Source organism: Microtus pennsylvanicus, chromosome X (assembly GCF_037038515.1).
Source record: "Microtus pennsylvanicus isolate mMicPen1 chromosome X, mMicPen1.hap1, whole genome shotgun sequence".
Lineage (NCBI taxonomy): Eukaryota > Metazoa > Chordata > Mammalia > Rodentia > Cricetidae > Microtus > Microtus pennsylvanicus.
This window is the reverse complement of record NC_134601.1, coordinates 140,825,275-140,839,800: the sequence shown is the minus strand read 5'-3', so window position 1 is coordinate 140,839,800 and position 14,526 is coordinate 140,825,275. Positions and strand designations below refer to the sequence as shown.

At 37.1% G+C, this 14,526-nt stretch overlaps 1 protein-coding gene across 1 annotated transcript in view; it reads right to left on the bottom strand.

Moving 5' to 3' along the window:
* Maoa (monoamine oxidase A) overlaps positions 1-14,526 on the bottom strand; it is a 73,675-nt gene that overhangs the window by 16,972 nt on the left and 42,177 nt on the right. Inside the window, exons 4-6 of the mRNA XM_075957129.1 lie at positions 5,279-5,383; positions 4,506-4,597; positions 477-618 (exon numbers count right to left, since the gene is read on the bottom strand). Of these exons, the coding sequence (XP_075813244.1) occupies positions 477-618; positions 4,506-4,597; positions 5,279-5,383 (339 nt within the window). The remainder of the gene's footprint in view (positions 1-476; positions 619-4,505; positions 4,598-5,278; positions 5,384-14,526) is intronic.

Here is a 14,526-nt window from a genome sequence, read left to right as displayed (position 1 = left end):
TTGTTATGAAAAGAATGGACATAAATGACTTGTGTGAATTAGAAGAGTGATTTCCATTCTACAGTAGTTAACAAGAAAGAATACTTGTGAGAAACAGGTGGAATAAAGAAGCCTATATAAAGAACAGACATGATTTTAAGTATACTAATTTTATAGCCTATATAAAGAACAGACATGATTTTAAGTATACTAATTTTATAAGCACTACAATATTCTTGGAAATTAATTACTTCTATATAAATGGCTTCATTTTGCTACATTTTAAAGGAAAGAACTTAATTATTAAGACATAATTCAAAATGAAACATTAATTAATTCAAAATAAAACTTTCTGTAGCTATGAATTTTCAGGAATAAAAAAAGAAATGAGAAAATTTTCAGACATAGTTTTAGATCATTTTATACTACCATACATGATTGTAACAATGAAGATATTATCAAGGCATTGTTCTTGGCAAGTTAGTTTCAGAACAAACCTGGCCTCCATTGGTGACTGAGAATATCCGAGTGGTGCCACCACACTGCTTCACATACCACAAGAACCACAGGGCGGATACCTCATGAGGCTCAGAAGTCACATTGATGTTCACAAAAAGAGAAGCAAATTCCCGAGCAGTTCTGTTCACAGAATAAGACTAGAAATCACATGTCAATGCATATAGGAGGAAGGAGAAAACAAAATCTTGAAAGTTATCCTCTAATCTCCACACACGTGACACATACATACTGTGAAATATATATACCAGTCACACACACACACACATCAATAATAACCTAATTAAAAATGTATACAGAACTCAGAGGAATGAACCTTTACAAAACCTTTACAAATAGAAAGTGATTCTACTGTTTTGGAAAAACAACAATAACAACAAAAAAGAAAACCACATGGTCCCAATGTCCATAGGAAATCATTTGTTAACTTTTGAAAAAAAAAGAAAAAGTTTTCTCCTGCTTTTAAGGAATATGGTTAGCCCCAAATATGGTCTATCTAAAGATTCGATATCCTTGATCATTAGGCATACATCTCATCTATTTTAAAGATTTTCCTCAATTTTCCATCTCTTCTGCCTCCACTCTGGTCCATGCTACTGTATAATCTCTTACATGAACAGAGAAAGTGGTGAACTCCATATTATCACCCTACATGTCTCTAGTACTCTCTGCCATGCTAAACACAATGGGGACTTTCAAAACATTTTGGTGATAAACTGAGCATGGTAACAGGGTCTGTAATCTCAGCATGCAGTAGGCAGAGGAAAGAAGATAGCAAGTTAGAGGCCATGCTGATGCACAGGCAAAACTAAACTAAACTAAACTAAAAACATAGTTTTAAAACACAAAATTTAAAAAATTCTATAATGGCCTAAAATGGAAAAATCTTGCATGCAGACAATATAATAGATGCATTTATAGGCTGTTCAACTCCAATTACTCATCTCACTACTTGCTCTATGTTCCAGGCATAATGACTTGTCAAAATGTGTCAATTTCCTTCCCTTCTCAAGCCATTTCAAGAAGCTACTCCTTATTTTTTCTGTAGAAAATACTATTGCTTTATATCACTCACAAGTCTGAATCTCTCCCCTCCCTCTTGGTTAATCCTGGAAGATATTCCTCAACATCATCTTCCTTATTCTCCTCTCTGTAAGAAATACCTAACATCCCAACTACATCTACTCTTTACTCTCTCCTATACTAACAATATACCATTCCTGAAAGATGCTGCTCCAGAAAAACCCATCTATTCTGTATCCCCATGCTTTTGTTGTCATTCATATAAGGTATCATGTTTCTTGGGCCATTTCATAGGAAATACGATGTCCTCACTTTATATCTATTTTTGTATCTCCCCACCCTTGGCCCTATGAATTATCCTGGAAGTTAGCATCTAAACCTATCTATCTTTCCCTGACTCTCAAATGCTGTGATGACTTATTCCTGGAAGATAACTCTATCTGTCTTTCCCTGACTCTCAAATGCTGCTATGACCTATTCCTGGAAGATATTACTATTCCCACATTACCTAACATCAGGCTTACCCCTAACCTTGGCCTATACCTAGAAAATAACATCTCACCCTTTTGGGTCACCTAGAACATGTTCTCCCACCACATTAATACAACCTTACTTCCCCTTAACCACTGTGGCACATTCTGTTTGATGTTGTATTGGCATGTAAGTGTGTAGTGTTTATGCATGTGTGTGTATTTTTCACATGTGTGTGAACTCATCTCCATGCATGGGGGGGACGGCAAAGGTTGAAGCAAAGTGTCTTCCTGGATCTCTTTCTACTTCATTTATTGAGGCAGTATCTCTTAACTAAACCTGGAGCTTGCCACTTTGGCTAGTCTAACTACCCAGTTTGCCCCACTGATTCCTTGTCTCTACCTCTGGAGCACCAAGGTTACAGGCAGGCTGTCATACCTGTCATAGCTTTTATGTGGATCCAAAATCCTGTTCTTATACTTGCAGAGCAAGCACTTTATCCCCTTTGCTATTATCCAGCTTTGTGATCCACTACCTACAATTCTGATCTCTTCCAATTCCTGGCGATTATCCTTGGAATACCATCCTGCCACCCTACTACAGTGCTCCCTTTTCTTCCCTAACCCTGGTTCTTTTCTGCACATTTTTCATGAGGATCATATTTCCTTATACTCCACTAAAGGTTAGGCTGGTATCTTGTTGAAAGATTCTATCCCTCCTCACAACTTTTAGTTTTCATGTCTTCCTTCCTACAATTCAGTTGATCACTGTAGAAAGATACCAATACCCCAATACCATTTACCCATCCTTTTAGCCCTTGTATCTATGTAATATACCATTACTCCTGTAATATACCATTCCATTCAAGCATCTACCCTAACTGCTCAGTGGCTCAAGTCCTAGAAAATACCATCTATTAAAATTATGATACTTTTTCTGTGTTCCCATCATCCTTACCAGTCCCTCCTAGAAAATACTCACCCCCAAATATTCATACATCCTACTCCCCATGTATCTGTGAGTCATTCGTGGAAGAGATCATCTACCACAATCAGTCTCACTCTCAGTTTCAATAGTACATCACTAGAATAAACTATGCCATCCACAATCTATTCTCCAATTGTCCATTGCCCCTATGAATTATTCCTAGAATATATACCATCATGGTACACAATTTTTTGCATCCATTCTCATTCCTGGAAGATGCCATGTAACCTTCTTAGATTTTATGCTGTTCTAGTGACTCATTCCTAGAAGATATCATTCCACCTTGCAATATCTAACCTATCCTATCTTACTCAAGCCCTTAAGGGTGATGCTAGATGATATGACAAATTCTTCAATCCTTCAATATCAAGTAGGTCATCCTGGATAAACACCAAAATGCCCTTTCTCTACTTGTCCTGCCCTCAGAGTCTCAGATTTTTCTTAGAAAACAGTGTATCTCTATACCATCCTTCTTCCAGTTCCCTCTCTTCCCTATCTTGTTTCTGGAAGTCATGAATCCCCAAATTTCCGTGCTTTCTACCTTTATGCAAGAAGTAGTTTCTTCCAGGAAAAATCCCTCTAGTAATCATATCCGTCATTCTTGTCTTTCCCTGTCTGTACAGACAGTTTCTGAAATATATCCCACCCAAAAGAAGCAAACCAACCAACCAACCAACCAACCAACCAACAAAAACACCCAATACATTCCAGCCTTGCAGATCATTTTGGGAAGACACCATCCCAACAGTGTCAAACTCTATTTCTCCTTCATGGGTATTACCATTTCCAACTAATCTATTCTCCCTTGTCTTTCCACAGTCTCTATTACTAATTCCTTGGGTATATGCCCTACTCATTAAGATTCACTTACTATTCTGGTCATTCCTAGAAGAAATCATAAACACATACACACCACCACCACCAAAACCACCACCACCACTGCTACCATTCTTGTATCCACATTACCCTAAGTCATTTCTGAAATATACTCTTTCCTTCACAAAATCCTAAGGAGTAGGACACTTTTTGCTCATCATTCATGGCAGTGGACAATCATACAAACCACATATCTTGTCTCTCCCTATGAATTATACCTAGAAGACACCATCTTAGTTATATTTATACTCCTCTGAGTATTCAAGCCTATATACATCATCCCATGATAATACTATCCATCTCCATTTTTGATCATTTATCCCCCATAGCTACTTTGGACTATTTTAGGAAGACACTATCCTTCCATAGCAATCACTTTTTATGTTCTGACCTTGTCCTTTCCTAGAAGATCTACCAGTAACATACATGTTTTCTCAACATCTACCTTTTCTTTTATTCATTTCCTGCTCAAACCTTCTGACTTTGTTATTATCATTATATTTTTATATTTAGATTAATAATTTGGATTAATAATCTTAAATTATTATATTTCTTAACTTTCCCATTACTTAACAGCACTACTATTCAAGACAGGATACAAAAGATCAGAGGGAAAGATTTTTTAAAAGATGATTTTAAGTAGTCACATATACTTTGTCCAGCAGATTTTATCAATGAGATCTTTCATGGTCATCTTGTCCCATTCCTCAGCATGTCTTGCTTGCCATGGTGCATCAACAGGGATCTGCAATGAAAGGTCATACACTCATGAGTGAAGGAAACTGCCACCATTGCTCTACTACTCTCCAGAGAAGCCTTCATGTTAACCTCTAAAAACTTGTTTCTTGGTGTTTACAGTTGGCTTGGAAGTGCATAGAGAGGTGAGATAAATCTGGAATTCATGCCTTAATGCTATTGTCAAACAATAGTAATAACAGCATTCATAACTACAGCATGTATAAATTTACTTGTAATTGGGATAATTGTGGTCATTATTAATATCTATATTATTATTGGAAGACCACACCCATTTTTAGCCCCCCAATAAACTTTGATGCAGAAAGTTCTTCTCTCGTTTACTATTTAAAGTAGCATTGTAGATACATAACTGCAAGTAGATATTTAGTAGAAATGTCATATATATGCTCAGAGACATAGAAGTGAAGCTACCCAGGCAGTAGTATAAGCAAGAGTGGCTTTGAATTCTGGTTCCCTTGCTGCATAGTTTTGAGTAAATTATATAAACACTTGGTATTCATTTTCTCCATCTGTCAAGTGGAAATCCTTCCAGGTTTTGCAGAGTTGCTGATTATACTAGAAGGGCATACATCACTGGAAATCAGCAATGTCTACTGTACCTTACAAAGATATTAATCAGTTTTACTCTTCAGCAATATGATACATGAAAACCAAACACACATTTTACCTCTTTTCCCATTTCATCCATTGTCCTCCACAGATTGTTATAATCCAAATATGCCAAGGGATTCCACACAGGTGGAAACGCACCACGAAATGGGTAAGTTTTCCCCTGGAACATAACAGCAAAGGGAATCAACTTAAAATGAATTAATACTTTTAAGGTACTTGGCATCCTAAAACCACCAGAACCAGGTTGGCCTGAGATGCACGTCTATAATCCCACAAGCTCAGGAAGTTGAAGGATTCCAAATTGCCAGTCTGGGCAATTTAGTGAGATTCTGTATTAAAAATAAGAAGGAATAAAAGGACTGTGCATATTATTAAATGGTAAAGTTTTTATTTAGCATATATAATGTCTTGGGTTCCATCTCCAAGACTACAAAAAATAAGTAAATTTAAAAAAATATAAATCATTCTCTCTCTCTCTCTCTGTCTGTCTCTCTCTCTCTCTCTGTGTGTGTGTGTGTGTATGAGAGAGAGAGTGAGAGAGAAAAGAGACAGAGACAGAGTGGGAGAGGGAGGGAGAGAGGATACATAAAGTATGGTGTATGTATATGTGTCCACAAATATGTGTCCACAAGTTTGTGCTGGCACACTTGCCTGTGTAGATACACATGAAGATCAGGTCAACTTTGGGTATCTTCTGTGATTGTTCTCCATCTTATTTTCTTAAGGAAGGGTCTGTTATTGAACTTGCAGATCACTAGTTTGACCAAGACTAGCTGGCTTAGTTGGTAATTATGTCTCTAGGATCTGTCTGCTTCTGCTTCCCTAGCCTAGAATCTTGGTCACCACTGTGTCTGACTGTTTTTTTTTTTTTTTGGTTTTTTTTTTTTTGTTTTTTCGAGACAGGGTTTCTCTGTGGCTTTGGAGCCTGTCCTGGAACTAGCTCTGTAGACCAGGCTGGCCTCAAACTCACAGAGATCCGCCTGCCTCTGCCTCCCGAGTGCTGGGATTAAAGGCGTGCGCCACCACCGCCCGGCAATAAAGATATATTTACTTATTATATATACAACTTTCTGCCTCCATGTATACCCACACGCCAGAAGAGGGCGCCAGATGGTTTAGAGCCACCATGTGGTTGGTGGGAATTGAACTCAGGACCTCTGGAAGAGCAGACAGTGCTCTTAACCACTGAGCCATCTCTCCCTGACTGTTTTTTTACCAGGGTGCTTAAGAACTGATTTCAGGTCCTCATGCCGGTACAAAACCCACCAACCCTAACCTAAAACATTTTCAAGCAACAGGATCTTCTACCACAAAGACATTTCTTTTGATGTTAATATATTTTACCTAAATAATCCTAATTTTAATAAGATTCCTAAAATTTCTCCCAATGTTGTATTAAGTGTTTTAAGTTTATAGGAAATTATAGCCTTGACTCTTTTTTACTTATTGGGACAAATAAGTATATAAAGATAAAATTATATTAGTGTAAATGCTAAAACCATAATAGTCTTATTAATATGAGTGATAGAACAAATAAATGGAAGACCATCTTTAGACACATACAAGTCACATTTCAGACCAAGTCTTAAAGGTTTTCACAGGATAAATGAAGGCTGGCTAGGCTACTATGTCTGATGTAAAGAGCCAGATTATTAGCAGTGTGGAATCACAAGCATTTACCAGTTTGGGTTGTTCAACAGCCATCTTTCTTTTCTAGATGTACCCTGGTTTCCTTTTGGGAAACTGCCAGCCTTCACTGTAGTTATTAAGTAAGGAGTATGGTGCCAGCTGCCATTAAAATAGGTAGAGGCTAGATTCCTCCCAAGTCCTCATCTAGCCCAGCTATGAGTTTGTGATCTGACCTTGGTTAATCACTGTTCAAAGACTTGACCCTGTAGTTAGTTCATCATAGCCAAGTACAGAAGAAAGTGGATTCTCTTCCCTAAGACAGCATGCCAAACAGATACTTTCTGTTGTAAAGACCATGATTCTTGTTCCTAACTTGTCAAAGTTTTCCTGCTTTCTGTAGATTCTGAAGTGTGATGTTCCGGCCTCATAAACTCCCTTTGTAACCTCAAATGAGTTTGTGTGACTCAGTACTAAGATTTCTAATGTGAAGACATCATGATATCTAGAAAACATTTACTTTATTGTGTGACACATACTATGCTAAGCAAAAACAAGGGTAAATAGAGGGTGGACTCTTAGAAAAAGACAGACTAGATCATTTATAAGGTACTATCTGAAAATTTAGTTCATTTAGTGGTTCCTCGGGTTCTTCGTCTGCAGATTAAACGAACTGCAGATAGAAAGCATTAAAAAACTATCTATACTTAACATGCACAGACATTTCCCTGTCATTATTACCTCAACAAAAATTATAGCAATTATTTAGCTGGAATTTACATATGCTAGATATTATAACCAATCTAAAGATGATTTGAAGTAAACAGGAAAATATGAATAGAATATATGCAAATAACATTCCACTTTATTTAAGCACTTAGGCATTCCCAGATCTTGGTTTTCATAGGAAGTGTTGAAATCTATCCTCTGCAAATACCAAGGGGCAATTATGGTTAAAAATAAATGATGTCTCAATATTCACAAAGCACAAATCTTTCCTGCTAGTAGAATTTCTCAGGAAAATTTGATTTTTTATTAACAAATATCTGTAGAAAGTCAACTGCAAGCACTGCATATTATCAAAAGTTGTGCCAGACTTTCAAAAAGGTTCAAGAAAAAATCCTGATTACCAAGGCAGAGGCACAAGGCATGACAGTATGTGCATACTCTCCCCACCCCCACAACTGAATAAGAAAACATGGCATCCATTAAATGACAAAGAAGCAAATTTCCTTTCCACTAGCAAATTCAAATAACCTTGGTTGATTATGTGATCTGATTTCCTATCAGAAAATACTATGTTGAAATGCTACAATACAACTTTCTGAGACTCCAAATCCTTTATCACTGTCATGACCATCACCAAACATTTATTGAACTTTCTCCATGCCTGGCAGCAGCTGAAACTCTTTATATGCGTTATCTCATGCAATGCTTGCACCAGCTCTGTGGGGGCAAGGACTACTAATATTTCCATTTTATAAATAAGGAAACTAAAGTCTAGTGACAGCAGCTAGGAAATAGTATAAGGGTAATTTCCTCTCCCAAACTTTTCATAAAATGTTTTCCTCACTCGTATATAGTTGATGGAACATGGAGATAGTTTTGTTTTAAATACATTTTAAACTTTTCTAATAAAATAAAGAGAACTCTCACATGAGAAAATTACAAATCTTCTCTATGTGTCTTTTCTGTTTCTAAAGAGTAAAATACAGAGGATGAAGCACCAAGAGTGTGATTGCCAAGGAAATGTAGCCATCTTTGGGAAAGACTAACATATTTTCTAAAAGAAACAGCCAGAAACATTTTACATAAGAAAAATGGAGAGGAGAAAGGCTGGACTTACTTGATAGCCTGGGGAGCCTTGAGAATAGCTGATTCTTGTTACAATTCTTCCCTAACTTGAAATCTCAAAAAAAAATCTGTATTTCTTCCATAAATGACTGTACTCAAACAATACTCATATGCAAAACTGATCTCTGCTTTGAAAAAAAAAAGGTTTTGACATAGGGTCTCACTATGTAACTTTGGCTGACTTGGAGCTCAACATGTAGATCAGCGGCCAAAAAGTACTTTAAAAAGTATTTTCATTAATCATTTAATGAAGTATTATAAGTGTTGTATTACTAATGAAATTCTCCTCATAGAACAACACCAACTTGAGTGTGCTTACAAAACGTTTTAAGGGCTTCCTCAATCCAAGTGTTTATAAACACACAGAGACCCAGAAAGGTCAAAGAACAGGGTGAAGGGAGAATCTAGCCTGGCAATCTCCTTAATGTTGGAAGCCATAAATAGTCTAAAAGATGTAAACTTTTATCCTGCTGACAAAGACATCAAGTAGTTTCCTCTTTAACAGTTCTGGCTTTTCTGTTTTCATTTTCCGGAAAACATAAATCTGCTACAAAAGCACACAGATGCTGCTAGGAACTGGGAACTTTAAGGCAACAGCCTCCTCCTTTCTCACAAACACCTAAAAGGGCTTACTTATCAATGGCTACTTCTAGATTACACAACTGGAGACTACTTTGACATGTGTGGCATATTGGAAGAGGCACTGAGAATGTCTCTTGGCTAAGGGAAACATGCAGAGGCTCTCTCAGTGTCCCAAAATGAGACTCCATAACTTATCAGCAAGGTGTCAGCAGTTTCTCAATCTGAAATAAATTCTCTTCAAGAAATGACTTCATGACCTGAGAGTAAGGCAGAAGCTCTAAAATCCTACTTCTAAATGACTAATACTCTTAAAAATAAAAGGAAATAAAGAACCTAGAGTAGCAGTTGTTCAGGTTATGCCTATATTCTGAAATCATACTGTTTTTTCAAAATAGCTTTTACTGCCTGAAGGACTGAAACAGCAGAAATTTATGTTGAGTAGAATACAATGTTCCTGGAATCACGCTCCCAAATATTTAAGTCCACTTGAGAATCACATCTTCAGTCTATCAATGCTCATAATAATAGCAGACTATTAACAGGACATGATAGTTTATGGCTGTCATAAACCACAAGATACACTGTTTAGACTAAGTAAATTAGCACTTCCTGACTGGCACAAGGAAGAGTTTTCTCTTCTTAATACTTTCATATTTTAGTTAAGCAAAAGGAAGTGGTCCTTCCCAAAAGATTCTAGCTATTTACAGAAATTTAAATCAAAGCAATTACACAATCGTAATTAGAATAAACAGTACAAAATATTTTTTTTTGTAAAAAATAGAAACAATACAAGTTTTTCTGTAGACTTTTGGGTAATTGTAAAAATCACTGGCAGGGAAGCCTTTAAAAAGTATTTTCCCTCCTTCACAGATGCCATTAATTTAGGCGTAAAGGATAGTAAAGAGAAAGATGAAAATACTGGGAGGATGCACAGCCGTTTAATAGCCATATTACCCTATCAGTCACATACCTCATAATCCATCCATTTAAAGTCAGTGTGTAACCACGATTACATTCAAATTTAGAACATTTTCTCCACCCTATGTATAATCTCTTACTCTGTAGTAGTCATTCTCTGTCCTTCCCCACTTCATTTTTAAGAATTGCTGAACTATTTTTCAAAAGTTGGGGCAATATTTACGTTTTCTTCCAGTAATGTATGAGGGTTCTAAGACCTCTTTGTCTTTATGCAATACTGTTTTTGTCTTTTTAACAATAGCTGTTTAGAGGGTGTGAAGTTTTGTTATTGTTTTGGAGACGGTCTTGATAATGTAGTATAGACTACAAGAGAGTCTATACTAGATAGAGAATCAAATTCATGATTCTCCTGTTGCTATTCACGGGGTGCTATGATTATGGCTATGTGCCTCCCCATCCAGATTCATTTTGGTTTTAAATTGAAAAGGGTTTTGAGAGATACTCTCTCTATATTGCCCAGGCTAGCTAGTATCAAACTCTTGACTCAAGTGATATTCACATAGGGGGATCATAAGTTCAAGGAGAACCTGGGCTATACAGCAATATTTTGTCTCAAAGAAAAAATATTAATAAACAAAATTAAATCTTACAATACTTATGCTCATATTATTTTTTTTCTTTTAGTTTTTCGAGACAGGGCTTCTCTGTGTAAAAGCCCTTGCTGTCCTGGCACTCACAGAGATCCATCTACCTCTGCCTCCTGAATGCTGGGATTAAAGGCTTGTGCCACAAACTCCTGGTGCTTACAATATTTAAGTAGAGGTTACCATCTTTCCACCATGACACTTCTAACTCACTAGCTCTGCTGCTTTATTAGCCAAATGATAATAGGGCTCATACTGAAGACAGCACCTCTGTAGAACAATTTGCTATTTATTATTCTAAGCTTCCTTGAAAACTCTTTTGTGTCACATTTATCATCCATCCATCCATATGTTTGTCTATCTATGCACACTATGGATCTATCTGTCTGCCTGTCTATCTATGCACACTATGGATCTAATACAGAGTCTTGCACATGCTAATCAAGTTCTCTAACACTTAACTGTATCCTCACTCTCAAAATCAGTTTTATGAATTAATGAGTAAATGCATTGGAACAGCATGATCTGGAATGGTTATATTACTTCTAAACTCCAAAGAGGACTCTCTCTCCAAGGCTAAAAAGGATAGAGTAGAAAGGATGAGGAACAGATATAAAGTACTTGGCTTTTAAAATACCTTAAATGCCATTAAAATGAAAACTAACAAGTTGCTCATTTCACACAGAATTCACCTCTCTACTGTTTAGATTCTATTAACCTTCAGTTGTGGTATTATTTTTATTATTTTATTGTTATTAAAGACTTGTCCCGAGTGTCTTCCCATAACACAGTCTCCAGGTTCTATATAGTAGGACCAATAAAGTATCATATTGTGATCACTTGGCTCTTTTGCGGGAAAATTCTTCCATAAAGCATTTGAGAGAGAATCTATCTACCTTATACCAAATCCCACACAAACTTATAATGGAGTTTCATGTGTTTAAGTACTTGAATAGAACAGCTAAGAGGATACAAGGGCACACCATTACAATATGCAAGAACATTTTATTTGGGAATGTAGTCTTCATTAATCTAAACAATGTAGATTAATCATTAAGCTAGAATGATCAGTATTGTTAGAGTAAGTAAGTATTTTCAACCAAGGGAGAGTTTGTTCCCTAGATATGTTTGTTAATGTTGGCAGATAGTCTTGATTGTTAGAACCGGGCACAAGATGATGTTAAGCATCCTATAGTGAAGTGGGCAGCCCTCTAAAACAAAGAGTTATCTCATCAAAATATCAAAACTGATAAATCATGCTGAACAGAGATATATAAACTGTGAATATCATAAACTGTTGTGTGTTCCAGCTCTGATCATCATCATTATAATCATCATCATTTGTGTGTGTGTGTGTGTGTGTCTGTGTGTGTTGCGGGAGGTCCTCCCACTCCTCCAGCCAATAGCCGCTGAGATACCAGCCCATTGGGGCGTGGTCTCTCTCCCTTTAAAAAAGCAGCCACTTCCCTCTCCTCTCTCTCTTCACTTCCTGCTCCGCCGGCGACTAGACTCCTGGTTGCGTTGCATAGAGGGCCGTTGCCTGGGACAGTGATCTGTAAGTTTTTTCCCCTTTAAATAAATATCACCCTATTAATCATAATCCCAAATTGGTGTGGCATTGTTTGTGACTTACGCCTTCATTTTGGCGCCCCACGTTGGGCGCCATCTGTAGTAATAGGGGCGGCTGGGCTGCATTCCCAAAACCCCAGCCGCCTGGCTCTGCCCGGCTAGCTTATGCCCCGAAATAATTACACGGACACTGTATTCTTTTAAACACTGCTCTGGCCCATTTCTAATCATCTGTGTAGCGCCCCTAGGTGCGCTTACCGGGAAGATTCTAGCCTAAGTCCATCCTGGGTCGGAGCTTCATAGCGTGCGTCTTCCCTGGAGCAGGTAGCATGGCGTCTCTCCTGAGGCGTCTGCTCCGGAGAGCAGAGCTGTGGAGTCTGGCCTCACTTCCTCTTCCTCCCAGCGTTCTGTTCTGTTTACTCCACCCACCTAAGGGTGGGCCTATCCAATGGGCCTAGCAGTTTTCTTTATTGCTTAACGAATGAAATCAACAGATTGATATATGACACTCCCACATCATGTGTGTGTGTGTGTGTGTGTGTACAGGCTTACACATGCTACAGCATGCATATGGAGGTCAGAAGACAATCTTTTAGAAGTCAGTTCCAGTAATCCAAGTTCAAATTAGTATTAGGCAGCAAGGGCTTTTAACCACCAAGCCATCCCTTCAACTCCCACTGATCAACTAAACTCTTTTTGTTTGCAGTATTTCTGGATTTCTTCAGAATATATTCCAGGCTACCTATTTAAATATGGAGTATAAGGATCCTATCATTAGGCCTACTATATCAGGGTGTTGAACCAGGGAATCTATATTTTTAATAAGTAGCAGATCATCCTGATACTAATAGTTATCCATTATTATATTTTAGTACTTATTTGTTTAAATATTTATTTATTTATTTATTTATTTATTTATTTATTTATTTATTTATTTATTATGTATACAATATTCCTTCTGCGTGTATGCCTGAAGTCCAGAAGAGGGCACCAGACCTCATTACAGATGGTTGTCAGCCACCATGTGGTTGCTGGGAATTGAACTTAGGACCTTTGGAAGAGCAGTTAGTGCTCTTAACTGCTGAGCCATCTCTCCAGCCCACTTTAGTACTTATTTTTAAAAAAGCATCTTATTCATTATCTATGGTTATTGGCAAAGTTAATGACATTCTTTGAAAAAATGCCAAAATTGTAAAAATGCTTAATTTTGCTAACACAATCTGTTTTTAATTTATGTTCATTAAACTTCAAAAACAATAAAGCTGGATATTGTAGGACATATCTGTAATCCCAGCAGTTGAGAAGCTTAAGGAGTAGGAGGATCACAAATTTCAAACCAGCAAGACCCTCCCTATCAAAACAAACAACCCAAAACACTAAGGGAAATGATCCATTCTGTTTTAGATGTTCATTTGTTATTCTTTCCTACTTTTCTTTTTAAGGGGTGGGAAGGCACAGGTGTTTATAACCCAGGCTAGCCTCAAACTTGCGATCTTCCTACATCAATTACCTATGTACTAGGATTATAGCCCCATGCCTGCCTTCCTAATTTGTTTTAAGAGACTTATTCATTTAATACAGAGGAATTCCCCTCTGTATGCTGTGAATATGTTTTATTACCATTGGTTAATAAAGAAGTTGTTTTGGCCTATGGCAGGGCAGACATGAGCTAGGTGGGCAAAATAAACTGAATGCAGGGACAAAGAATTTGTAGTCAGAGATACCATGTGGCTGTTGAAGGAGAAAGATACCGAACATTACTAGTAAATCATAGCCTCATGATGATACATAGATTAATAGAAATGGGTTAATTTAAGATACAAGATCTAGTTAGGAATATGCCTAAGCTATTGGCCAAACAGAATTGTAATTAATATAGTTTCTGTGTAATTATTCAGGTCCGGGCAGCACGGAAACAAACGCGCAGTTTCCATCTACAATTTTACTCTTCTTACATTCTTCATATACTTCTAATTCCATATCTGATTTCTCTTCCTTTCATTGCTCCTAGATAACACTGTATTATCATTAGCAAATGCATCATAAGGTGATATAATATAGGTAGCCTTGGATGATTTTTATGTTATATATGCCTAAAGATATTCAGTCA